The sequence below is a fragment of the Fringilla coelebs genome (genome assembly GCF_963513975.1).
Source record: "Fringilla coelebs genome assembly, chromosome: 8".
NCBI classification, from domain to species: domain Eukaryota; kingdom Metazoa; phylum Chordata; class Aves; order Passeriformes; family Fringillidae; genus Fringilla; species Fringilla coelebs.
Window position 1 is genome coordinate 33716928 of NC_140066.1, and position 27136 is coordinate 33744063.

The 27136-nt window shown below is 48.9% G+C and overlaps 1 protein-coding gene across 1 annotated transcript in view; it reads right to left on the reverse strand.

Moving 5' to 3' along the window:
• FAM53B (family with sequence similarity 53 member B) overlaps positions 1-27136 on the reverse strand; it is a 45273-nt gene that overhangs the window by 4107 nt on the left and 14030 nt on the right. Inside the window, exons 2-4 of the mRNA XM_084210654.1 lie at positions 23896-24128; positions 20851-20902; positions 13629-14323 (exon numbers count right to left, since the gene is read on the reverse strand). Coding sequence (XP_084066780.1) covers positions 13629-14323; positions 20851-20902; positions 23896-23964 — 816 coding nt within the window. The 5' untranslated portion in view covers positions 23965-24128. The remainder of the gene's footprint in view (positions 1-13628; positions 14324-20850; positions 20903-23895; positions 24129-27136) is intronic.

Sequence of the window (27136 nt, forward strand, 5' to 3'; positions counted from 1 at the left end):
CACTTTCTTTCAGTAGCTGGAGCTTGTGTCCTGCTAAACCCTCCTGTGATGGCTCATGGTTGTTCCTGTTCCCTCACTAAAGACCAGGCGAGCACAGTTGTCCCTTCCCTGAGTCTTCACGCCTGGTTACCTTGGCCAGAAACTTGATTTGGTTTATGTACTGTCACGCCTTCAAACTCTGAGAATGACGAGGAGCATGCAGGCATTCCAAACCCTCTGGAGCAGAGCATGCAGAACCTCCCTGGGATGCACCCTGGCCATGAGTGTGCTCACCTGCCAGGGAATGCCTTTAGCCCGGGCTGGTTTTTAAAAGAACAAACTAAACCCTCATGACTGAGTGCCAATGGAAATAACGAGGCCATGCCAGGGGCAGAGTGTGTGCTCTGAGCAGGAGGAAGCTCAGGAAGATCTCAGCAGCTTGTGGAGCCTCTCATCAAGCCAGCGAGTGGTAGAGCGTTCACTTCTCAGACATTTGGCCTGGACACATCCCATGGGATAGGCCTGAATGGGAATTCAACAACTCCCAGATGTCCACCTGTTACTGGTCAGTTCTGGGTCCCCCATGACAAGAAAGAGGGGCTGGAGATTGTCCAGGAAAGGAATGGAGCAAGGGAAAGGTCTGGAGCACCAGGAGAGGCTGAGGGAGCCAGGAGAACTTCAGTACCCAACAGAGCATTGGTGACACAGAGCGACAGGGCTGCTGCCTCTATCTGCTCTGGCTGGCCCAATTCAGGACCAAACACACAGCCTGAGACAAAACCTTGCTCCAAAACGTCCCCACAAGGAATTAGGCATGTTTGCTTGAGGGTCTTTTCATTCAAATCCAGGTGAGCTAGGAGAAACTCCACCACAATAACCTGCCCCAGGCTGTAAACAAAGGAAGCTCACCCATTTACAGAGCCCCTAAGGGAGATGCAGGGGCTCTACACACACCCATCAGTTCTTAACAAATCAAAGGGCCTTGTGCTGAGTTGGACCCATGCTCCAGAGGCTTTGGGTGCTGCTCTACCCCATGCACATGGTAAAAAGAGTGATTGCAGAGGCTGCTCTATCTAAACAGAGAAGTTCCTGCTGCCCCAGGAGGAGTTGGCTGCATTTCACATGGCTTTCAGTCTCTGAAACCTTCAAAAACCCACAAACCCCAAGCTCATGTGAAAAAAAGGACATTTGTTCTCTAACTATGCAATTGCACCCATCCCTCACGTCATCCTCGTCATATTTTTTTTTAATCCCAGCCGTGCCTCTGTCTTCTGGGTGCTGAGCATGCAACAGCTTCAAGCAGAGAGCTACACACTGTGGTTAATGCACAACTCATAATTACCACTGAAAAAGGCCCCAGGACATAGTAGAAATATTTTCCAAGCACTTCACAAAATTTGCAAGCATATTTCCAACAGTGATTTAGGCACTTGAACAGCCTAGGTCTCCTGAAAGTCAACAGCCCTCTCAGAAGTGCAAATCCCTTCTACAAACAAAACTCTGGCACTTTTGGGAATGTTATTTTTCTCCTTCTTAATCGAGGTCATCTCCTGGATCAGGCCCTTCCCAGAGTTTGGTACCCAGGTGTGGACATGCTGGGCTGCTACAGGCGGGATAGTGAATCCTCAGAGGATGGGAGATGCTCCCCAGTGCTTCAGAGGAGATGAGTGATTCCTGTGGTGTGAATGAAGGAGGATGAAGACTGGAGAGTAACTCAACAGGTCCACAGCACATTCTTCCCATCCAAAAGAAAAGCGTTTCCAAGCTCGGACGCATCTCAGGGAACAACCATGAAGTTACTTGAATTTTAGGGAAATTTTGCATTTTATGGGACTTGGGCAACCACGCCAATGGGCTCATTTTCCCTGCTCAAATCCACACACACTGCAACCCTTGAGTCATTCCAGGGAATGCAAGAGGATGGGAAAACCCCTTCCAATGGTCCTGGTGCTGTGGCAGCTGCTGGTGGAGGAAGGCCAAGTGCAGAGGGTGCTGGGCAGAGATGCTCCCTCTGAGGCATGTTTGACAGCTCAGAAAGCAAGTTTTCACAGGCCTGCCATAAAATCCCACAGGTCACCTTGCCAGTGGCTGGGGTCAGGAGGGTCTCCCCAGGACAGTGATCACCAAGCCAGCGTTCCATGGGTGGATTCCAGCAGGGGATCAGCCTCCACCATCAATGCAGTGTCTGTCTGCAGCCCTTCCAGAGGTTCTTGGCTCATTTTTTATTTATGGGGTGAATTTAGCACGTGCTGAGGTGCTGAGCTGGAGAAACCAGGCAGTCAAGTCTCTATTGATGCCAGCAAAGAGCAGGTTTGGTGGCACAATGCTGCGCTTGCTCCCCATGGCCAGGCAGCCCTGGGCCCCTCTGAGCCTCTCCACAACCTTGGCCTCCAGTCCCAGACAAAAAGGGGTATCAGGCACCTCAAATCCTGCTGCTGTTAGGGAAACTGTGGGAATCCAACACAGATGGATTTTGGGAGATGTTTCTGGCCATCCTGACTTCACCCAGCGAGCGCCTGTAACGCACCTTACACCAAAACCACATTTACCCACCACAAGGACCCATTTTTGACCATTTGAGGGTGCCCCAGCCCTTCCCAAAGCTGCCTTAATCCAGCATGCTGGGCAAGCCTTCAGAGAGAAAAGGAGGTATTGCTAATGGAAGTACTCAAAAATCACCTAAAAATACATCAGTAAGAAATTCTTGGTCACTTGGAATAAACTGCAGGGTTGCTCCAGATCAAAGCCCTTCTTGCATGCTGGTGACCAAGCTGAGGCTTACTTCTCTTTCCCACAGGGTCTTGTGATGCTCCACACTGTGTAGGGACCAAGGCTACAATCAGAGAAGGCTGCAGGAAGCGACTCACCCCTCACATCCAACCTTTTCCTCAGGTTTTCCCTCCCCATCAGGGATGGGGCTGTCGGCTGCAGAGCCCTGACAGCGAGCTGGAGAAATCCCTCAGCAACATTCCCCCGTCTCACTCTTCCCATGGTGAAACACCCAGCTGTGAGCTCTTCCCCAAAACACATCCCTGCAAATGTGGTGGCTCTACCAGAACAAACATCAGCAAGACTGTGATCTCTGCGGGGACCACGGCTTTTGCTCAAACACCTTTATTTTTATTTTCCCCCTCACCCTGCCAGGTGATTGCCACAATTTTCCCGGGAAAGGTGTAACACTACAAGCTGTCAGCAGCCCTGGCCCTACCTCCCAAGCTGTCATCACCTCCTGTTAGCACACTGGGCTACAGTTGCTTCAGAAAGCTGAAAATAACCCCGTGCCAGAAGGGAAGGGGGAAGCGGGCAGCGAGCTCCATGCGGGAATGATGAGCCTCTGCCAGCCCTCCTGAGCCAGCAAAGTCACCTCCACTGGGGGATTCTCTGCCTGCCTCGGGTTTAAATCACTCTCTGAGGCAAACATCTCCTGTAAAACACCTCCAGCCTGGGTTGTTATCTTTATATCGTTATATATAAATGCTCTGATTGTTTCATCATGGTAAATCCTACCTGGCATTTGTGCCAGGGAAGGCGCTCATCTGTGCTACTGAGGAGGAGGGAGAGGTGCTTGAGACTGGAAAATGAGACTGGAAAATGGTTTTGAGTTGGTTTTTAAGCTCTGCAGAACTTCATGATGGCAGCTGCTGTGATTTGGGCCGTACACACACACACACACACAGAGTCACCACTCAGGTTCAAAGCTCTGCTCTGCCTTTAAGGCATCCACAATCTTCTCCATGGAAAACCATCCACAGGCTGGTTTCCTGGTGAGTAAAGATAGAAGGGACACAGGGAGGGAGATGCAGCAAGCATGGCTTAATCCTGAGGCTCCAATAACCAATTCTCCTCTTTATAACAAAGGAGCATCTCAGCAGGTCCAGGCTGCAGCTCTGGCACAAGCACGTTCTCAGTGATGCCCCAGTCTCACCAGCACCTCCCCTGCTGCAGTTTGGCCTCCCCAAAAAGAGGGAGACAGGGCCACCTTGCCACAAGGAGCACTGGTGACCACTGCCCCATGTGGCTTCCAAAATCAACATTGCCTCTGGGGAAAGGTCAGGGGGCTTGTACCGACCCTGTCCTCCCACAGAAGCAGCCTCTGAGTGATGAAGTGTTGGGAAAGAAATGCTGGAATAGCTGAGGAAGGAAAACACTGGAGGCAGCGATAGGGGTGTGAAAAGCAAAAGGAGCCCTGTGGTTTCTGCAAAGCAGAGCTGGGTTAGACACAGTGTTGCCATGTCAGGGAGCTCAAACTCATCTGGCGCTCTATTTTCTTTAAAAATTGTATCAACAGAGGCATTGAGTAGTTCACAGGCAGCCCCACAGGCTCCACCAGGCCAAGGTGCTACAGAACGAGCCAGCAGCAGCATCCCAGAGCAGGGGATGGCTCCCTGCCCTGCCCCCAGTGGGTACCACATCCCTGCCCTGGTCTTTAGGGTCTGCTTTCCCAGCCTTTCCCTTCTCACTCACTAAAGAACAACCTTTGCTCAGCCCCAATCCTCCTTTTGCAACAGGCACCATTGGTGCATTCAAAGTTTTAGAAATAATTTGCTTTTATTCTGTTTGGTTTTTATTTCTGCAGGCTCAGAAATGTCTGTTATCCTCCCAAGTCACTTCTGACCACAGTATTAAACAAACAAAACCAAAAAAGCAAGAAGAAGGTTTTAAGTCATTAGTTCTGGTGCTGCCCTTGGAGCTTGTGGAGATAATTTGGGTTTACTCACAGTTCTGCTCTCTCTCTGGAGTATGTAGCTGCCTCAGTGACAGAGAGGATGTTCAGGGAGATTCCATAAGTGCAACAGCAAAAGCTGATGTGTGACCCACCAGTGGGAATCCCTCTGGTGCTACAGAGCCCCAGGGAGAGGCTGGAGAGACAAATCCCAGCAATCACAAAGAAATGCAGCAATGCAGGGAATCAGAGAGCAGTGAACACCACTCTGGGGCTCCACTGTCCCACCTGAGCACAGCATCCCACAGCATCCCACACGTGGGGACCCAGGCCCAGCACAGCCTCCCAGCCCTTTCCTATTCATAATAATAATTGGAGGAAACCCTCATTTCCTGCCAAGAACAAATATTTTTCCTAACAGACACCGAACCCTTTGCTATGAGCTGGAAAAATCCATTTGCTCAGACAGTTCATTAGTGATCACTGTCTATTTATTTATTTACAGATTGCCCTTCCCAGCCTTTCACCTCTGCCTTCTCTTCAGCATCCTCTTGGGATCCAGATCCCTCGAGCACTGCAGGCCCTGTTAGAGTCCTAGATACTGAGAATTTTAAACTTCTATACTTACAGACTCTAACCCCCAAAAAACCACTACATTTGACTTAAAGCCATAGAGAAAACATCCAAAATTAATTAATAACACTAAGATTACAAGTGTATAGTTTAATTAGAAGTATATAATATCATAAATAGAAAACTTAAAATTTTAAAACATAGTAATATATATAAAACTGAAACTAAAATTTTAAAACAATAACTAATCCTTCTTCTCTACCTTCTTCTTCACCTTCTTCTTTGTAAGTTTAAATAGTATTTTATAATTAAACAAAAAAATCCACATAACAAACTTCAAATAGTTAAATTATTAAATTTAAAATAAAAATAATTTAAGTGTAATTTCTTAATCAATAATTTAACCTTGAAAAGCCTTATCTAAAAATAGTTAACCATTTTATAACTTATTAGTAAAATACTATAAACCTCACAACTTATAATATAAATAAAGATAATAAACATCTAAAAATACCATCTCTAACACTTCAATCCCAACCTTAACAAAAATTTAAAAAACAAACAAACAACAAAAACTAACAAGGCCCCTCCTGCCAACACATTCAGCACTGCCAGGAGCCCAGTGGGGAGAGTGGCAGGGCTGCTCTCCCACTGGTGGCTTTGCAGTGCCATGGATTTCAGTGGAAAAGGGGCAACCTGAACTTTACCTGTCCCCAGAGCTGCCAAAACCCCAGGATTTGGAGTGGCTCATCTTTGGGGAAATTCAGTGATTTGACTTGTCCCAGGGTAGGAGGAAACATCACTAACATGGAATTATTCTTTTTTCTCAGCCCTATTCCATTTCCATACTTCATAATTTTCAGCACAGAAGTAACATTTCTGTTATGCCACTGTGGTTCTCACTTCAGGGCCTAAATGATAAGGCAGGGCCTTATAAAAAATAAAACCAAACTTCACATCACAGTTTCAGCAGCAGTGAAAAGAGAATACCAGCAAGTAAAGGGATAAAATCACACTGTGGATGACCAAAAAAATCCAGAGTGTGTGGCACCTGCACCCACTGTCTCCACCTGCCAAGACCTCCTGGAAATCCAATACAGACTTGAAATACACCTCACTTTTCTGTCACAGCCTCGACCTTGGGCTAGCCCTGAGCACCTCCCTCTGGAAAGGAAAAATGAAGGGCCCTTATTTATTTATTTATTATTTATTTATTTAGCACCATTTCCTGAAATGCTTTGCCTTCCTGAAATGCTTTGGGAGGTTTTTGCAAGGCAAGTGGTTCCAAGTAACTCCCAGTAGCTCCTAGAGTGCTGGGGTTCTTTTGTAAATATCATGAAAAATCCCTTTGGGCTTTTTTGAGCCCAAATGCCACTTTTGAGCATGCTGACTCCTTCAAGGGTGAATCCCTGTGCTTTCTAAAAGCTGTTTTTTGGAATCACAGAGCATACAAGCCTGGGGATGGAGGGTTAATCAGCACGTGGTGAATCAGATGTGCATCCTCGGGACACAATTGGATTTTGTCCATCTTTGGGACAGACACTGCCAAGCTTTGTTTGTGTTCCCAGCCCTGTCCTCCCATGTGAGTGCAGCACTCAGCCCTGCATCCCTGGGCCTCGTGGTGGGATGGAGCAGGGAGCAGGGGATGGAGGGTGGAGGATGAAGGCAGGAGCAGCAGGTACAGCCAGGAGCAGGGGATGGAATGGGATGGAACTGGGAGAGACCTTAGAGACCCTTCCTGTGCCTGAAGGTGCTGAACTGGAGCTGGAGGGGGACTTCAGACAGGATAAGGGAGAATGCCTTCATACTCCCATAGTGCAGGGATAGACAGGATTTTGGGAAGGAATCCTTCCCTGTGAGGGTGGGCAGGCCCTGGCACGGGGTGTCCAGAGAAGATGCGGTGCCCCTGGATCCCTGGAAGTGCCCAAGGCCAGGTTGGACATTGGAGCTTGGAGCAGCCTGGGACAGGGGAAGGTGTCCCTCCCACCTTCAAACCAGTTTCTTTTGATCCTCACCCAAAGACTTTTTCCCACAAAGCCACAAACTGACCTTTGCAGACTCTCATTCCTGTTTATTTAAAAAACACTGGGGCCTGGAAGCTGGAATCTCTCTCAGAAGTTACATCAATAGCAAACTATTTCCTGGGATACGTATGGAATTTAAAACCTCCAGTTTTTTGCCTATCGCTACATTTGGAAATATTTGTCACCGGCTCAAGTGGGTGCTGACGCCAACCAAGATCACTGCCACCTCTCCTGCCCTCTCCAGCAAGCCTGAAAGTTGCCAAAGTTTAAACAGAAAATCTTCTTCCGTGAAAATTAGAGATTTTTACCCCTCAAGTGAAAACTTGGGTGCTCAGAGAGGAGAGGTCCCTTCTCCCACTCTGCAATTTGAAACTTCTTCCCACTCAGTGCCAAGACCAGCCTGAAACATTTCAAACTGGGGGGCTGCTTGCTTCAGCCCTGCGAGTGTACAAACTCCTTTGTGCCTGGATCCTCATGGAAACTGCCAGCATTCCTAAGTTTGGAAGGGAAAACAAGGCAGAGTGGCCAGCCAGGCTCCCAGAACCACAAGCATTACACTCTGCACTGTGTCTGGAGACCCTCTGGGTCTCCAGCCCAGGCTGGAGCTGATTTTAACCCTGAGAACCACAAGAACCCCACATCCCCCTTTCAGGGGATGCTCCTGTGATTGCTGGTGCAGATGACTCCATCCTCTGGAGGCACGTGCTCCTGGCAGGGCAGTGAAGTCACCCATGAAAGGCTCTGTCTGTCCAGGGAACAACGTCAATGGTCCCCTTGTGCCCAGACCCTTCCCACAACAGGCACAAAGTCCTCTCTGTAACTCACCCTCACCAGGCACACCCAGGGCTTCACCCCCACCACCTCCTCAGCTGTGCCCACTGCTGCCAGCACCCTCTCACCCACCCATCCCTCACAGGGGAGAAGTTATGAACTCATAACCATGGGATGCTCTCCATAAGCCATGGGAGAGGCAGAGCAATATTGTATTTTAATTGTTTCATTTATTCTAGAGTAGCTACTCTCTGTCTCATACACTGCAAGACATTACATAATACAGAGCTTCACAGAGGAGAAAGGCTTTGACAGCTGCCTGGAAATCCTCAGTGCTCATGGGTACAACCTTTGTAGAAAATTAAATGGGTTTTAGAGAAAACTCAGGAGGAAAAGAGCAGGAGTACAGCATTTGTTCGGAGAGAAGTAGCTCTTCAAACTGCAACTTCTCTGAAGGCTCACAGAGGGACTAAAACCTTGAAGAGCCATCAGAAATGGGGCACAAGAGCCACCTCCAAGCCTTGATTTGCTACCAGTACACAGATCCTACAACTGGGAGGAACCAGTATCTCATCACATCTGACAATTCCTGTCAGCAGTGCAAAGCCTTACATGCCACTGAGATATTTCTGCCTTTCTTTTCATGGAAAGTTGTATTGTCAAACTCTCCAGCACCATGCTCCATTTCCAGCCAGGGCTACTCCTGTCTGGGGTTTGGGCTGCAGGGAACATGGCTGGGTTGAACAAATACATATATACATTAAAAATTAGAAAAATAGAGTGGTTTGACTTGGAGAGAACTTCAAACACTATCACATTCCAACATCTGACTTGGGCAGGGACACTTCCTACTAGACCAGGCTGCTCCAAGCTGTATCTAACCTGGCCGTAAACATTTAAATATATATGTATAAATAAATAAATAAATAAATAAATAAATAAATAAATATAAAAAAAAATATATAAATATATATAAATATATAAATATATAAATTATCCATTTAAAAAGCACATCTGTATCAAGGATAGCTGTGTTTGGAACCGTCCTAACACAAATTGAAATCTCTCAGTGACCACCACATCAAAATTTTAGACAGCAGGAAGCAGAAAGGGGAAGAGATAGCGAGGGCTTGCGTGGCCACAGCTGGGGATTATTGCAAATTCCCACTGAGGGCGGCAGTCCCTGGTGTGAGGGACGTGTCATGTGTCCCCTGCAGCTGCCCAGAGCCTGTGTGAAGGAAGGCAATTGCACACACCAACATCAGGGCTGGCCTATGGCTCAGCTTCCCGTCAATGACTCAGCCAAGCCACCAAACCCAATGTTTGTGCTGCCACAAGATGTTTCTGCACACAATGCTTGAGATCCCAGGAAATGTTCACACCAGGATGTCAGAAAGCAGCAGATGTGGAGGTGGGACATGTCAAGCTCCTCTGGAGAAGACTCCACCACACCACAGGGGAGGAAAAACCCAGTGGTGTCTCTCCACCACGCAGCATCCCTGGCATAGTGTGATTTTATTTTAGAAAATCCATCTTCTCACCTAATTCACCCAGATGCTTCTCTGAGTGACTTGCAAAGGGTAAAAACACTCATTTCTGCCAAAATCAGCCCAGCTGGGAGGACTCCTCGGGTCTAAGAAACCTCCTGTCACCTTTGTGACACTTTTTATTTCCCATTTATTTTAGATGCGCCCACATCAGAAAAAGGAAAACCAGCCCTTTGAAAAACCTCCCAATTCCTGGAAAAATCTGATCCCAACCATTTCTGATCCTGGCCTGCCACTACAGACACAGCCCCTGGGGCTGTGAGGCCAAGAGCACCGTGCTGGGAAGGAGAGCAAGCTGTGAGATTCATTACCACTCTGTCAGAACAACTGCTGGGATCACGGAGGTGGGACGTGTCCTCCTGGGCTTGTGCTTCATGTGGAAAGAAGGAATAAAAGCTGAGGATGGAAAGCAAGCCCAAACCCTACACTGAAATGAGAGGAAGTTCATGTCCTCATGTTAAGGAGGTCAGAGATGCCAGGCCAGGCACCCAAACACTCCTTGATTGGGGTGAAGATAGAAACCAGCCTCTTCCCACCTCACCTGCCTCTGGACTTGGGATAATTGAATGACACCTCACTGTCACCCACCCCCCTGATCACTCCCAGTTTGAAGGCAAAGAGGCACAAGGCAAAGAGTTCATGTGCATTTAAAAGGAGCAGAAGGACTGTCGTGGTGCCTGTGGCTTTTAAAAATTGTTGCTATTTCAATGACAACCATGTGCAGGGTTTGGGTTCTGCCCAAAGTTGAAGCCTGTCTGGTTTGGTGCCATATGAGCAAATAATAAAGGGAGGGATATGGGCTCACCTTCCCTCACTGGGCTATGGGAATTGCAGACAGAAGAGACACAACCAGGATTTTGAGGAATGAAAGGCAATATTTTCCTAAGTATTTTCCCCGTCAGCTTAACTTCAACATTTAGTTTTCTCTCTTAATTAGCCCAGTTATGTAGCCATGTAATTGCTTCCAGGAGTGGCTCCCTCCCCTCCTGCTTGGCCTAAATATCCCTCCCAGTATGAAGAAAACATTTATTTCAGGTCAAATTATTTTAATTTTGATTATGGTACCAGGTTTCAGGCCTACAAACACGTGGTTACCAGCACAAGTGAAAAATTAACCAATCTGCTGCCAGAGCCAGATGCTGGATTCAGTACCCAGCACCTCAAAGCTCAATTCCCACTTTGACATTAGCACCCAGGGACTCAGGGAAAGCCCCATTTGTCAGTTTCCCCATGTGAAAAGTGAATCCTTTGTGGATAAATGGAAAGTCCAGTCTGGACACTTGGGCTGTCCCTTGCTTTGCCCACTGCACACGAGGTGTTTCTACCCCATACAAACCCAGACTTGAGCACACGTGCAGCCACACAGACACTAGCCATTATTTCAGCTCTTCCTCACCCAACTTTGCATCTCCTGGGCTGGAAGCATTTAAAGCAGCCTGGGGGATGCCCAAATGTGCGGGGTTTTCTCGAGCACATTGATTCCCCACGAGGAATTAGTTGGTTTTCCTGGTGTTCCCATCCCAGGGAGGGCTCTGACCGTGCCCCACCAAAGGCAAGAATGCTCCCCGTGACTTGCCTCATCCTGCTCGTCCCTCTGTGCCAGTCCTCCCACGCCAAGAGCTGCCTGCCAGTGCTGCTCTCCACAAGCCCTCAGCTCTGAAACCCCAGCCCTCACACAGCTTTGCTTTTACAGAATCACAAGGTTGGAAGAGACCTTCAAGATCATGGAGCCCAACCCCTTTCTTCCCACTCTGCTCCAGCCCTGCTGCCCCACACCCAGCAGCAGAGCCCTGCCTTGGGGATTCATCCTCTGCCACAGGCACCTGAGCCTGGCTGGGTTTCCTGCCTGGAAACTGAAAACATCCATGGGAGCTGCTTGGACTGGATCCCACTAGGGAGTTCCTTAGTGATGCTGTTGTTGGTTGTTGGTTGTAGCAACCGCCGGGCGTTCGGCAGCAGCTCTGGCCACCCAGTCTGGACCAGAGGGACAGCAGGGGCTGGGAGAGGGGGTGCCCACAGACACGAGGAGAGATGCCGCACCAGGCAACCCCTTCCCCATTCCCACAGAGCTTGTGCCACAACAGTGTAGAGCTTCTGAACCTTTCCTTATGGTATCACTTCTCCCAGAAGTTGAACAACCCCAACACTGAGCAATGCTGAGCGTTCAGGCATTGCTTTCTCACTTTGGAAGGTGTTTTGATGTGGGGGACAGCAGCCAGAGAAAACACAACTATTCCTCACGCTGAGGGTTTTCCAGGAACATGGACTGAGCTGCTTTTGGACATCCAAGTGATTGGATTTTTTGTCATCCTTGGATCACCCACCCACGTCAAAGCCACGGCCATCCAAATTATAAACATGTGCCTGGCCTCAGCATCCACTGGAGGGAAAGGGAAGCTCCTGCTGACCCTCGGGATCTCCTAGGCCAAGCCCACTTTTTCAAATCAGCCAACAAACATTGGACTGATGCAATGGAGAAGCTGCCTCAGAACATCTTGAGGGCAACAAAAGTCTGTCCAGACAGAGCCTGGACAGTCTCCTCCTTCCCTTTCATCATACCAGACAACCACAGAATGGTCTGGACTGAAAGGGTCCCTAAAGCCCATCTCATTCCACCCTCTGCCATGGACAGGAACACCTTCCACTGGATTGGATTGTCCCAAGCCCCATCCAACCAGGCCTTGAACACTTCCAGGGAAGTGAAATGAGGCTTGTCTGCTTGTACAGAGAGAATCAGGGGGCAGTTGTGCTATTCCACCCTGTGGCTAGTAAAGTATAACAACCCATGTACATGGTTTTGACTGTCCATCCAGCCTATTATCTAATAAAATAAGCTTGGCATAATAAATGTTGTTGCTGCGATTTATGAAAAGACAAGAGCAATCCTCATGTTTTTTGCCTGATCTCACCCAAATATGTGACTCCTTCACCCTTTTTATCCTCCAAGCTCCTATAGAGGAGGAAAAGATGACCTCTTCCTCCAATACCACTGCGCTCCATCAAACAGCCTCTGCACTGCCAAGCACAGAACACCATAAAATATCATGTTCTTGTAAGGGGAAAATGCACACACAGTGTTGGATCTCACCCATATGGTGAATTTTTCCCAGCAGTTTCCCTGCAGACAACAAGGGGATGCCTTGCACCACACAGGCTTTGCTGGCCCCAGCACTACAAAAATCTTTAGGGCAAACACACCCAACACACGTGACTGTGGGATGAAGCACAGCAGGTGACCACATGGAACTAAAACCATGGGGGAATTTTTAAGGCCAGCAGACAGTGACAGCCCACCCTGGGAGGTGGCCAGGGCACCCCTGCTCCCACAACGAGAGCCCTGGGGCTTTCACACCCCCCATTATCTCCCTTCTACACTGAGCTGATGGTGTCATTGACTTTGTGACTGTAAAGTATTGATGTAGGAAACGTCAAATCATAAAACTGCAGGAAATCTTATTGCTGTGGAAGGGAAACATTGTCCTTCAATGCAGCCTCTTGCTCTGTCTCTTGCTAATGTCCAGTCACTTGGTCCAGCAGGGAGAGGACCAAGGAGCAAAATCCTCCCTGATTTGTGCTTCAGTCTGTTATCTGGCTCTCCGCTGCAGATCGAAGAGGGAGGCTGTGCTCTGTGTTTGCAACTGAAAATGAAACGTGATAACATCTCTAGAGTGGAAAATTACAGAGCCTAAGAGCGAGTAAAGCCTGTAGCAGTAAGAATTTGGCACCTGACGGAGCCAGGGTGAGGGGCCTTGGGGTGCTGCCTTCATCTCACTACGGCAGGCCCAAGGCTCCTCTCCCCTGAACTCAAAAACGTGGTGTTTAACATATTCCTGCTCAAAACCCGTGCCATGAGGAAATGACAACATGGTGCACTCGGCGTGCAAAAACCAGCGTGGAAGAGAAACGCATGAATTTGCCAAAGAAACCCAGTCAGGAGGGAAGGGGTTATTCCCCAGAACACCACATCACTCTTCGTGCCACCCACCCACCCACCCTGGAGGACACTGAAGGCTCTCGAGCAAAGCAGAAAACATCTGAGCCCCTCGCAGGGACGGCCCCTCTGCCTCTTACCTGGGTCATCTTGGCGAGGTCCAGCGAGGGCCGCTCCTCCTGGACCTCCTCCGGCCTCCTCCGCTTGATCCCCACCTTTTTGTCGTTGAGGACGCAGGGCTGGGAGCGGCTGCGGGCCAGGCCGGCGGCGCGGCGGCCCAGCTCGGGCGTGGAGGCGGGCGTGCTGCAGGCCGAGGGCGCGCCGTACTCCGAGCACGAGAAGCGCTCGTGCGAGCAGGACAGGGACCTCTGAATGTCCACCCTGTCTCCCCCGTGCCCCCCAGCAGCCGATCTCCTGGGCTGCCCGCCGCAGAGCGGGTTGGAGCGGGCGGGCAGGCTGAAGCTGGAGCTCCTCTGCATGGTGGCGAAGCCGTTGGAGTAGCGCTGCACGCTGCCGCCGCTGTAGCAGCGCCTCTTCTCCACCGGCGTCCACACCTTGGAGCCCAGGGGCCTCCACGAGGGCCCGCAGCCCGACATCTCATCCGAGAAGGACAGGGAGCGGCACTGGCGCTTGCTGGGAGGGGCGGAGGGGTGGCCGTGGGGGTCGCTGAGGCTCAGCTCCTTGATCAGGTTGGTGACGGAGCAGGTGCCGGCCGTGTCCCTGGGCCAGCGCGAGCCCTCCTCGCCCTTGTCCGACAGGCAGTCCCAGATGCTGGCGCCCGGCTGCTCGAGCTGGAGTGGACATTTCCTGCTGAGATCTCTCCATCTGTCATTTTCTGGTTCAGAAAGGAGAAAATAAAGGGGAAAAAAAAAAAAAACAACACACACGCACAGGCATTAGCGTTAATTAATTCTGCGACTCGCTTTCTACGTCCATAAACAAAAAGAGTAGCATATGGGACGTTTTCCAGTACAAATTAATTAACTCTTGGAATATGGTTTCCTGAACTGCCAGCAGAGTGGGTTGTGTGGTGTAGATGGAAAGAGAGACAAAGTGACAGTCCCAGCAGGAGCAAAACTGCTAGAAGAAGATAAAAACATGCCTCTGAATATTCCAGGTTGCACTAGCTAAGGATGTAAAATGTTGTGGCTATTGGTTATCTCTGTGCTAAATCATGTCTCAGCTCTGTGTGGTTTGTCCTGGGCTCCACAACTGACAATTGCCTGAATTTACAGCTGAATTTAAAAAACATGGAATCACAGAATCGCTGAGGTTGGAAAAGCCTTCTAGGATCATTGAGTCCAATGGGCTCAAGGCCACCACTAACCCATCTCCCCAAGAGTCACGTCCACATGGCTTTTAAATCCCTCCAGGAATGGGGACTCCACCACTGCCCAGGGCTGGACAGCCCTTTCCATAAAGAAATTTTCCCTAAAATCCAATCTAAACCTCCCTTGGTGCAACTTCAGGCAGTTTCCTCTTGTTTTATTACTTTTTTTTGCCTGGAAGGAGATTCCCCACCTGGCTGCACCCTCCTGTCAGGGTGCAGAGTGAGAGCCTCCTTTTCTCCAGGCTGAGCCCCCTCAGCTGTTTTTATCAGACTTGCTCTCCAGACCTTTCCCCAGCTTCCCATGGACAGCCATGGTGGAAGAGAGGATTAAGGAGGATGATCTCATTCCCACACACATCCCACTGACAGCAAAAGAAGAAAGGAAAGCACCCTCAGGGCTGGGCTGCCCTGCAAAGGACGGGGCTCTCTGCAGAGACACCTTCAACACTCAGCAGGAAAACCATGGCAGGACAACCCCGCCAGCTGCTGCAGTGGAAAAAAGTCATCAGCCAACAGCCTCTCCCCTGTGCCTGTTTTTGTCGTTGGCTGCTGCACACAGAGCCCAGCCGTGCTGGAGAACTGTCGCTGCCAAGTTTCACATGATTGTATCTAAACCAGGCAATATTTTGGGGGGCTTTTTGGGTATTTCCACTCAGGCAACCGAAGGATGAATTAAAAGCCACGCCCAGCCCGCAGCTGCGGGTACCAGCCTGGTAGGGAAGATGCAACAGTGCAGAACACTTCTGACTAAGGTTTCAAGTCAGGAGGTCAGATTTGGGGCCCCTTGCACCACTCTTGGCCGATTTTCCCATTTCTCCCTTCTCCAGCTGCTCCATAACAGCTCCAGCCACAAACAGCCTGGCTCTGCCCTCAATAACCGCACAGCATTTCAACTGTTGCTCTCCTCATTTTACTAAACACAATGAAAAGTGAGAAATCTGCTCTAGACAACTCCATCTATGTTTAGATCTTTATTATTTTTCCTCTGTACTATGCTGCCAGCAGAGAGATTTCTTGGGTCAGGTCAGCAGACAAAAGAAACAGAAATAGAAGCCGATTTTTCATGGCAAGCTGCCACGATCCTCTGGCCGGAGACTGTACAAAAGGCCTTGGTGAGGAGGATACGGGACACCTTCCTCTTTCACCCCTGCTTCAGCACAAACAGCTATAAATCTTCCAAACCTGGCAAAGAAAATGGTACAAGCACCACTATCCCCAGCCCCAGCTTGGGGTTATTTACTTTTCTCCTTGCACAATGTGAGCTGGCACAACCTGGCCCCTTCGAGTCCCCAGCCATCACTGACCAGTCCCAAAATATCAGATAGCCCAGAAAATGGGTTTTCAGTGCAAGTAGGAAGCAGGTTGCCCTGAAAAAAATTGAAAATGGAGTAGTCTAAGGGCCGAGGGTATAATTAAAGAACTCTGGAAAGCCTTATTGAGGAAAAGCAGCTGGTTTTCTGCTCAGTTTTTAAAGACTAAGAGCCCCATCCTGCACACGTTGATAACGATAATTGCACTGGAGCCATTAATTCTGCCTCAGTTAAACATGTATTAATTTTCTTAAACTACAAACCTCAGCCTGGTTTACCCTGAGGCAGCAATTTGTTCCAGGATAAAACCCACCATGAGAGCCCTTGGTCTGCAAGTGAGCTGCCTGGCTGGAAAACTCTCATTTGGCTATTGAAGAACAAAGGGACAACCAGAGCATGCTGTAAGTGCAGCCTGAGGGGCTCTTGCCCTGCTTAAACAGGTCCTTCTTGGCTGTTAGTGTTCCTGGATGAAACAGCTCCTTACTTGTGGATTTTGACTTAAAAGTGCAAAAATAAACATTGACACCTCAACAAAACCCAGCTGTTCTCTCACAAAACCTTCACCGCATCGAACAAACCCTCGTGGTGCTCGTGGACCGGAGTCACATGCCAAAATTGGGGACATGGGTGTTGTCCCCCATCCTTGAGAACTCTGCACTGCCCCACAGAGAACGGGATCCACCCTCAGAGCATCCCAACCAGCTTTCCAAAGGCTGAGCTCCAGGTTTTGCAGGAGCAGCCCATGGGCACATCAGGCAGCTCAGCGATGGCCCTGGGCTTTTTCAATGACTGCTGTGCCCCTCTGGTGACACAGAGTAAATTTTAATGGCCACTCGTAACCACAGAGAAGGGTGTAAAACCAAAACGCTGACACAACTTTAACTACAGCGACACAAATGTGCTGCTATAATATTTTTACAGTTCCTTTTTATACATAATGCATGATCCTTCTGCTCAAGTTTCCTCTACGTTCTTTTCCCATGAAATAATTTACATTAATACATAATTTATTATGGCAACTTGTAAAGCAATTAGAGGTTTCAATCAATTTTTCTTATCCTTTTTGGCAGATAAATTCTGTTTGGAACCTAACCCAAACATTTGTCTGGGCACAGGTGCACATCCAATTCCCTTTTTTTTTGCCGTGTTGTTCAAGTGGAATTTTGGTCTCACAGTCCCCGTTCACAGGGGAAAAGGCAGCCTGAATTTTCCACTGCCCCCTGTTTACATTCAGGAGATAATTTCTAAGTGTGGGACACATTTAATGGTTTTAATTAGCTGATGGCAGTGCCAGGGAGCTTTCCTAGTGCAGAAATAAGATCAAAATACGATGGGCAGAGCTGTGCTTCAACGGGAAATGAAAACAACAGCCCCAAAATCTGCTCTGGAGATTAAACACACCTGTGGGCTGTGGGCTCCTTGTGCCAACAGCCTGTGTGGGGAGGGAAATCCCCAACCCCAACAGTGAAACATGCCCAGCTCTTCAGTGGGATCCTCTGGAGAGGTGTGCCTGCTCCAGCTACACCTCACCACAATTCCTCCAACAGCTTTTTCTCTCTGCAGGGTGGCTGTGTTTGAAAGTGCACCAAGATGCTCTACACTGATGGCCTTTCCAAGAAAACCCCAAAATTCCAGAAAGCCCTGGTTCAGAAAGAGGAGGCATGCAAGCCTGGCAGGTGCTTTCAGGAGGCTTTCAAGGGCCATGACCCCCATGAAGGGCTTCAAGGTTGGACTTGATGATCTTGGAGGTCTTTTCCAACCTTCATGATTCCATGAACTGGCTCTTCTCCTGGTTTCTTGGCTCTCCTCTGTCACCCAAGGGTGGTGAAAAGCCACTTCCAAGAAAGAGCTGTGCAACAGTGAGCCCAAGGCTGCAGCCCTGCCCTGGCACGCTCGGTACGATGGTGCTGCCAAGCTATCATGCCAAAGGTGAGATGGTGCTGCCAAACCAAGTGATGTGAGGGTGCCAAAGGACAAACAAACTGACCTGAGTGCCCCATCCCTCACCCTGCTCTGCTGCAGCACCCTAGGAGGACAAACTCTGAGAGCCCTCCAAGGGAAAATGGAAATGATGGCTGCTTTGAAAAGAGCACTTCCCAGAGGATGAGGTTCTGTCCCCAGTGGCTCAAAGCCATCCTCCTCCTCCTCCTCCACCTGCCTTTTACAACCAGGGCCAGGACTGGGATCCTGCATGTGCAAGCACCTTGTCCCTGCCTCAATAAAGCCCTGCCTGCAGCTTTCCTCAGAGATAATTTCTTGCTTACACAGAAGACAGGAGATCATGGCTGTCAGCACACACCTACTGAGCTTCTCTTACTGGGTCAGGTTGGACAGGACTTGGAGCAGCCTGGGACAGTGGAAGGTGTCCCTGCCATGGCCAGAGGTGGAGTGAGATCATCTTTAATGTCCCTTCCAATTCAAACCATTCTAGGGTTCTATTACTTTTGACTTTCTGTACTGGAATTTTCTGTCTTTGGGTGGATAGCAAAGGACATGGGCAGGGACACCTTCCACTATCCCAAGTTGCTCCAAGCCCCATCCAACCTGATTTTGAACATTTCCAGGGATAGGGCATCCACAGCTGCTCTGGGCAGCCTGTGCCAGGCCCTCACCACCCTAATGCCACAATTTTCCAATATGCCACCTTTTTCTAGCACAGATATTTTCACTGGGGACCTGCCACGGAGACTGCTGAGGAAGGAAAAGAGAAAAAAAGGAGAGAAAAAAAGCAAACCAGCAAACTATCTATCAACAGGACAATTCTTACACTCCTGGGTGTTTCAAGGACCCATCAAGGAGAAGGGAAAGCAGTGGTTGTTGAATTTATAGTTTTAGGTATTTCACCTTTAATCTTCCTCCAAGCAAAGGGCTATAAAGAGATAAAACCCAATCTTTTTAGTAATATTATCATTTCACTGGCAGAAATATTTCTCACAAATCTAAAAGCCAAAAGATTATTTAGGTCACCCTGAGAATTGGACCTAACCATGCATCATCCAATATATCAAGTCTTTAAGAATGTTTACTCAATATACTGAGTTTGGTTACAATCTATAATCCATTTCCAGATTCTTGCAGTTTAGTACCTTACAAGGAAAGCTCCAGGGTTTGGATGATGCTCTTCCTGGCAGAAGCTGAGCTTCCTTCTCCCCTGCTGCCCCATGGCCACAGGGTCCAGAAATAAACTGCCTTGCTGCCCAAAGCTGCCCTTGCCCCAAAGGTATCAGACAGATTATTTTCTAAGATTCTCTTTTGTCTAAAACCCCAAAAAAAAATCAGCCAACTTCCCTCCAAACTTCCTACATAGGGAGGACTGTGAGTCTTTGCCTCATGTCTGTGCTACCAGTCCAAACTTCTCTGTGTTTATTTATCTCAGTGCTTTCCACCAATAGGGACATGGCCCTTTGAACTAAAATATTCCCCAAGTTTTGCATTTCAACAGTAACTTACTTTAAAAATCAATCAAGTTCTCATCCTGGATTAGTCTGTGATTGTGGCCTGCATTTGGGGACATCAAGAAGAACTCTCAGGGAAGATAACGAAAATGAAACCCAAGCCAAGCAATTCCTTCACACGAGGGGAGGATGGGCTCCTCTTGACTGGGCATGACAGGGACCACAGCAGGGCAAGCTGAGGTCAAGGAGGTGACATTCAGTTCCCTCAGAAGGAGGATAATTTGGCAGAAGGCTCTGTAAAAGCTCTTAAAGACAGGCTGCTCCTCAATTAGGCAGAGACTCTGTATCTGCTGAAGAGCCTGCCAGTGCCACAGTGCAAGACAAAACCATCTGATTTGGGTTCTTTGTTCCTCATTCATGTTTGAAAGGCAGGGGAGAGGGAAGGGGCTTTCTCTATCTCTTCTTGACTTTGATTTTCATCTGAAAAACCCCACAAATGCTGTCCATCTCCCCAGACTGCCAATGGCTGGAGCTATCAGAGAGCTTGGGGGACATCTCCTGTCAGTGCATGAGCTCTCATTAACACTAATGAGAGCTGTGTCCATGAGGAACAGGGGCAGCCTCTTTGTCTGTGGAGGACTGGCTCTCACAGCAAGGAGCTTGGCTCAAACTTGACCTACAATTTTAATTGGGTTTTGAGGCCTGGCCCAGTGATTGGCTCCCTGCTAGGAAGGCCAAAGAGAACAGCACAGCAGCACATCCTCTGGCACTATCAGTGTTTCAGGATCATCAGCCAAGGCACCAATCCTCCATCCATTTTGGTGGCTGTTCAGCATAAAAAACTGATAGCAAGCTCTGACATAAAAGGTAAAAAACATATTATACCATGGTCCCTGACAACAGCAAAATAAAAATATTTTCCTTATTGTTTGAGGCCTGTCCAACCACTTTGTGCCAGGTGGTAGAAGATCTCAGTGATAATGCTGTTATTTATTGCTTGCATCATGAAAAGAGTCAAGAACCACAGTCTTGGGCTGGATGCTCAAACACAACCTCAGACCCCAAATGTTTATCATCTCAGCTGTAAGAGTAGCTCTGAAAATAAGGAGATGTATCAAAGGGGAGGGGAAAGGAGATAAGAGATTCACTCAGCAATGGCAACAGGGCACAAGAAGTACCTCTGGGGAGGAGAGTGGCACAGGTGTGGTGGGTGGGCTGCAGGGGAGTGGTTTTGGAGACATCCAAAAGTCAGGACATCTTCCCACCCATCACTGTGAGAAGTGGGAGCAGAGGTGGAGGAAACACAGAGAGAAGTTTCTGTACTTACCCATCACGCCACAGGAGAAGAGGGTAGGTCCTTGACTCATCTTTGGAGTGGGCTGCAAACAACCAGAAAAACTATTCACTTCTCACAGACTCCAGCTGGGCACCAAACACCAGCCTGCCTCCAGCCTGGGCAAAGCCTTCCATGGCCCTGTTCCAGCAGGGACCAGGGCACAGACCCAGCCACCTCTCCTCAAGGAAATCAACTTTAATTAAACTCTGTGCAGAGTCCTTTTCAAGGCCTCAGCTTGCAGATCAAGGGTCCTGCAGCCAGCTCTTACCTCAGGGAAGAGCTGCAGTGAGGTCCCAAAACTCTGGAGAAACTAAAATGGGAGCTGCAATTCAGTGGTAATCCTGGATTGGGCAAGAAAGGAGCAAAAGTGGTATCTTGAACCTCATCCAAGCCCATTAAGGCCTCCCCACCTAGGTACAAAGCAGCTATTTAGCTTTTTCAAGCATATAATGTGTTTCTAAGGCAAGGTATCCTCACCTCAGCACTTCTGGGGAGTCTGCACTCAGATTGTGCTGATTTGCACTAAAAATAGGGGGAAATGCCACTGCACGGGTACAAAATAATCCTGGTTGCTTTTCACACTCTTTTTTTTTTTTTTTTCCTCAAGAATTTTCCTCTTGACAGCGTAAGAGACACCATCAGACTTCTAAAAATGAGCATGGAAGGGTTCACATATAATAAATCAATATGTTATCCACAGCTGCATGCCATTTCAGCTATGCCTGCAAAAACACACTTTCATACTAATTGTTCCTTTATTATCCCTAAAAATATCCATATTCTGGCTTCTGAAGTGTCTATCCTGGCAACACCATCCCATCTGACTGGGGCTTTACATCATCTGAGGGAAGCACCAGCACAGCCCCCACGTTCATCTGCACTGCCATAATTGTGTTTTATCTGGCATTAGGCCACTGCACTCACACCTCCCCTCCTGATCCACGTTTTACACGTTGCCTGCTCACATAACTATGGAATCTCACAATGGTTTGGGTTGGAAAGGACCTTAAAGACATCCAGTTCCACCTGGGCAGGGTTCCCTTCCATGTGTCCAGGTTGCTCCAAGCCCCATCCAACCTGGCCTTGGACACTTCCAGGGATGGAGCAGCCACAGTTTCTCTGTGCCAGCATCTCCAGTGCATCACGAGGACAACAACAATAATAATAAAAATAACAACAATAATGTACCAAATGATGGCACCTGAGCAATCCAATAAAGGCTCCCACTTCATATGCTGGAAATACTGAGTATAGAGGGGTAGGGAAGCATTAAACAACTACAGGGTGTAGATGTGGAGAAGGTAAATAAGGGTCAGTTGCCTCTGGGGCATGTGCCACTTTTCCAGGTGAAGTGAGGATATCATCTCCATCTGTCAAGCCCCACCTTATGATCATCCATCAGCAGAATTAATCAGGAGGCAGAGAGGACAGGCAGCTGTCTCCAAGGTGCAGCCAAAGTGGAGCGGAGAAGGCAGGGGCTGTGCCAGTGCACATCTGTGTGCCAGCCCCAGAGAGCAGACACTGTCTGCAAGGCAGGAGGGAGAGGAGCCTGACATATGTCCCATATCGAGTATAATTACCATTTTGTAAGAATTTTCATACCAGATTGGGAGCTGAACCAAAGGAGCCCACTGGCTCTTGGCAGGAGACACTGCCCCAGCGCTCAGACATTTATTTCCTTTGGGTTTCACTTTTTGGCCTTCCCCATGAAGTCAACAGAAAAACTGTTGCTTTCTTCAGTGGATCAGCCTTCTTGTCTTGGCTGCCCCAGTTTAACAATCCAGGCAACCCAGCAATTCCCCTTGTGTACCCAGGACTGTCCCTGCACTCCTGACCCAGTCCCAGAGCTGGGGAAGCACTGGGCAAACACACGAGGGCAAAGTTTTGTGTTGCAGCTCTGCATCTCTCCCACCAGACACCCCGAGCACCCAGCCCTTCTCTGAGGAGTAGAAGAAATGACTCTCATCTGCCTCTCTGCAGCCAGCTCCCCTTCACCTGCCCCACACACTTCCCAGGGCACAGCTGGCATTCCCCCTTCCCACCCTGAGCAGCAGCCATGGGAGATGCTGCCTTCCCAGCAGGAGCTAACACTACAGCAAGGGTATTTTTTTAATGTATCAATACCCTTCCCAAATTTCACCCTTTTAAGGCAGTATTTTCCACTGCCTCTGGCTTGCTCACCTTCTCCTCTGCCTTTCACTGCCAGGGCAGTTTGCCTTCACCCCAGCACAGTGTGCTGTCTGCCTGGGAGCCCAGCTGGACAGGCTGTCATCCTCAGCAAACTCAGGCATTTCTCTTTCTTTTATGTTCAGAATGCCCATTTATGGCTCATCCTGCCAGATGCTTCCTGCTGTGTTCCTGCACGCCCTTATCTGAGACTCTCAGAGCCTTTGGTCCAGTTTCTTCCCAGACCCTGCCCATCTCTCCAGGAGAACAGGGGGGCAAATGGCCACAACCAGCCTTGCTCTGATGGCTCCCCATCACCCTGTACCTCCTCCTCATTTGCTCTGACCCTGCCTCCAGCTGTGTGTCCCCTACCACAGGTACACTCAGCCCTCAAAGCATCCTTCCATTTGTTTGCCACCCCTCACTTGTTTTTTTTTTGTTGTTGCCTGCTCATTCAGCATGGTGGATTTGCACCTCTCCAGGCTCCCAGAGAAATTAGATACCACAGCACTGCCCTTCACCATCTCCCACTTAATCCTGCTTCCCACTTGCTCATCCTCCTATTAATGATGAGCACCTGCTTGCTGTCGGTGAATCAACTTCTCACCTGTGTTATTCACAGCATTGATTTGATTTTTTTTTGTGCTGTTTATCCTCTTTGGTGCTTACTGAAATCCACATATGCAAAAGCCACAGCACTCCAATCACTTACTAATCACCTGCTCCTTGGATATTAATGCAGCTTTGTAGAAATCAGCGCTGCAAACCACCTAAAGATCCATCCCTGCAGGAAAGAAAACCCTTATTACAAAGCTACAGCAAAGTTCTCGGCAGTGAAACAGTTCTGAACAGAGATTTCACAAAGCTTACCAGCTCAGTCCTGCATGTTACAGAGTCAGCACCTTTGTTTTCCCGAGTTTTGGTTAAGATCATCACCATGGTAATGCAGTCCTGCCTCGGAGTCCATCAGGGTCCAGGCAAAGGGTGCTGGCAGCTGGGGGCTGGCAAAGCTCCTCTTTCAGTCCATGATCCCCCAGGAGAGGCTGGGCCCTGCCAGCTCCTCAGGGGATGTGCAGGGACAGCCTCGGGGTGGGGAAAGCTCCCTGCACAAAGAGAGAGAGAGGAACAGCATTAGGGGGGTGGATGCACTGGGCAAGGGGCAAGCACTGCCCAAAAAACACCCTGATGGTGCTTGCTTGAGGGGTGTGTTTATTTTAGGATCTTAAATGTTGTGGGTGTCCCTCTGCTCCTCACCAGCACAGGATGGGGCACTCACAGGAGCTGTTGGAAGCACACAAGGTATACAAGGTCATCCACAGGGACACAAGTATTTCAGCAAAATTAATAAAGTTTCCTCTGAATTCTCCATTTGAAGAGGGGACAGGCATTCCCCATACTGAAGATACAAAAGACATTGAAAGAAGAGCTCATTAGAGCTCCAGGGTTGATCTCACAGAAACCCTTTGCCCCCAGACCAGCTGGGAGCAGATGTCCAGCAGAAAAAGCCTCTCCAGCATCATTATGGCTGTGAAATCCCCTGGATGCACCTATCCCACCCAGTCACTCCATGATTCCCAATCTGTGAAGAGCCCCTTAGGGAAAAACACGAGGCAAAGAGCTGCCTGCAAGGAGGGAGGACAGCTCCTTGCCCTGACACCCTAAGGGCCACACCATGCCTCTTGATCTCCACCTATTCCTTAGGTAGTTTTAGCAAAGAAAAGCTAAGGCTAGACAACAAGGAGGCTCTTGAAACCAAAACTGCAAGCCAGCTCTTAACAGCCCTGACCATAAGCCCTGCCTCAGCCCCTGGCATCCTCCCCAGCAGATTTATTCCCTTGTAAAGCAGACAGATTGCAACTGAAATCTGATTACCGAAATCAGCGTTTTCCCCAAATCACTCCCCTAATCCTGTTTCTCTCTTTTGCTGCTTTGGTTGTTAATGCAAACAACCAAACTCACCATTTGCACAATCCAAAGAGCACCAAACACTGATCTTGCACCATCCAGTCAAAGCCAATTGTGATGTTTAAGGATGATAGATGAAAATATTCCACTAAGTATTAACCCTTATTCTGAACTGATATGGCTGCTCTCCCCAGCTCCTGAATCATCCTGTCCATGTTTACTTGGATTAGAGCTTGCAGTGGTGTTAAGAGTAGCTCATTTAAAGGCCAGCTGGCTGGTAAAGAAAAATCACCTTCTATTATTTTATGAGGACAAAGTTCATCCAGAGTGCAAAGCCAAGATTGGGAATCAATACATTTTCCAAAGATTTACTGTTCCCAAGGGTGCCTGGTCCAGTCTCCAGCTTTTGTGGGATATCAATGGAATCATAATTTACAGTTTACTGGTAACTTCATCATAAACCTCTGGGCAGCCCAGTGACCAAGTGAAAACTGTCAGATAGAAAAGTAAACATTTCAGAGTGTCAAAATGACACATAATTTGTGAGCAGGGTTAGATGGGATACTGGGAAGGAATTCTTGGCTGTGAAGTTGCTGAGGCCCTGGCACAGGGTGGCCGGAAAAGCTGTGGCTGCCCCTGGATCCCTGGAAGTGTCCAAGGCCAGGTTGGACAGGGCTTGGAGCAGCCTGGGACAGTGGAACTTATCCATGGCAGGGAGTGGAACGAGATGGTCTTTAAGGTGCATTTGAACCACACCATTCTGTGACTGTGATTTCCATCTATCACAATCTCAGCTGTCCCTGACCCTGACACAGCCAGGAGTGCTGGCTGCAGTGACAAACTCCGTGCTGGGAGGACACTGGGGCACCTTTGGCACAAAGATCAAACAAGGGTTCAGAGCAGCATGAAAGCAGCTAGGCACATTCACCAGGTATGATTTCTTCAGGAATAATTGCCCTTCCCTGAGGTGATGGTTAATGCTGCAGCAGCAGACTCGGGTACACACCCAGGCAGGAGCAGCAGCAAGTACAGGCAGAGGCTCCCTGCCCTGGCCAGGATGCAGCACACACCATCACACCTCCCTGCTCCTCTGCAAGCCCTGCAATTAACACAGCCCTAATGACAGGCAACACAGCAAACTGCTGCCAAGCTGGCAGCCACCACCACCCCCAATGTCGGGGCCGAGGCGCACTTGCAGGTATCAGCAACTTCAACCACTGCTTGGCTGGGTTTTGGAACCATCCCCATGGAGAAACTGCAATAAAAAGGGAAACTTTCCAGTGAAATGTGATCTCTGGCTCCCCATCCTGCCTCCCAGGGCTCCTGACGCACGGTCCTGCCCTGTCACATCCTCTCCATGCAAACAAGTGCCATGGGACACAAACTGCAGGGCCAGGATGGACCCTATTGATGCTGAGGAGGAAACCACTGTGTATTTATAGACTGCATGCTTTCACACACAAACACATGCTAATAAAAAGATATTCTGCAGGGACCATTAATTACTTTAAGAAATGTATTTCCTCATTTGCAATCAGATAAAGGAACTATCTTCATCATGATGTCAAGGTTAAGTTTAGACTCGAGCCACAGCCACTGGGATTGACACAATCTCCTGAGCTTTATGAAAAGCCCCCAAGAAACTCTAGTGCACAGAAATCCCCGAATTTTAGCAAGCCCTGCTTTTTACATGGTTCAAAACACAGACCAAGCAGAAGCCTCACGTGATCTTTGCAGTGGCAGAGGTGGGAAGAGGTTTCTCTCAGAGCTGCTTTCTAGAGAGTATCACACCTAGGGAGTGCTTGGCTTGGAAAAAAATTAAGTGCAATGATCCAACTCTCATCCACAGGCTTGAAAGATAAATTCTAGGGAGCAAACATGCTCCTTACAAGGCACAAGCACAGCCTTAGAGCTGCTCATGGGGGATAAACAGCCCTTCCCTGCAGGAGGGTCTCACACATGACTGTGTTAACACAGCAGGCTCCAAGCACCACTCAGAGCCATGCCCTGCTCACCTGCTACACGGAGCTGCATGGAAAAGACCTCAAGATTCAGCAAACTGTCTGCCAGACGCTCTGCCACGGCTGGAGGGAGCCTGAGCAGTGATCAGTATCACACCCCCATGCAAATGATGAAAAACTTCCCCACAGAAAGGGTTACCAAGCCTGGAGTCCCCATCCCTGGAGGGATTTAAAAGCCCTGTGGA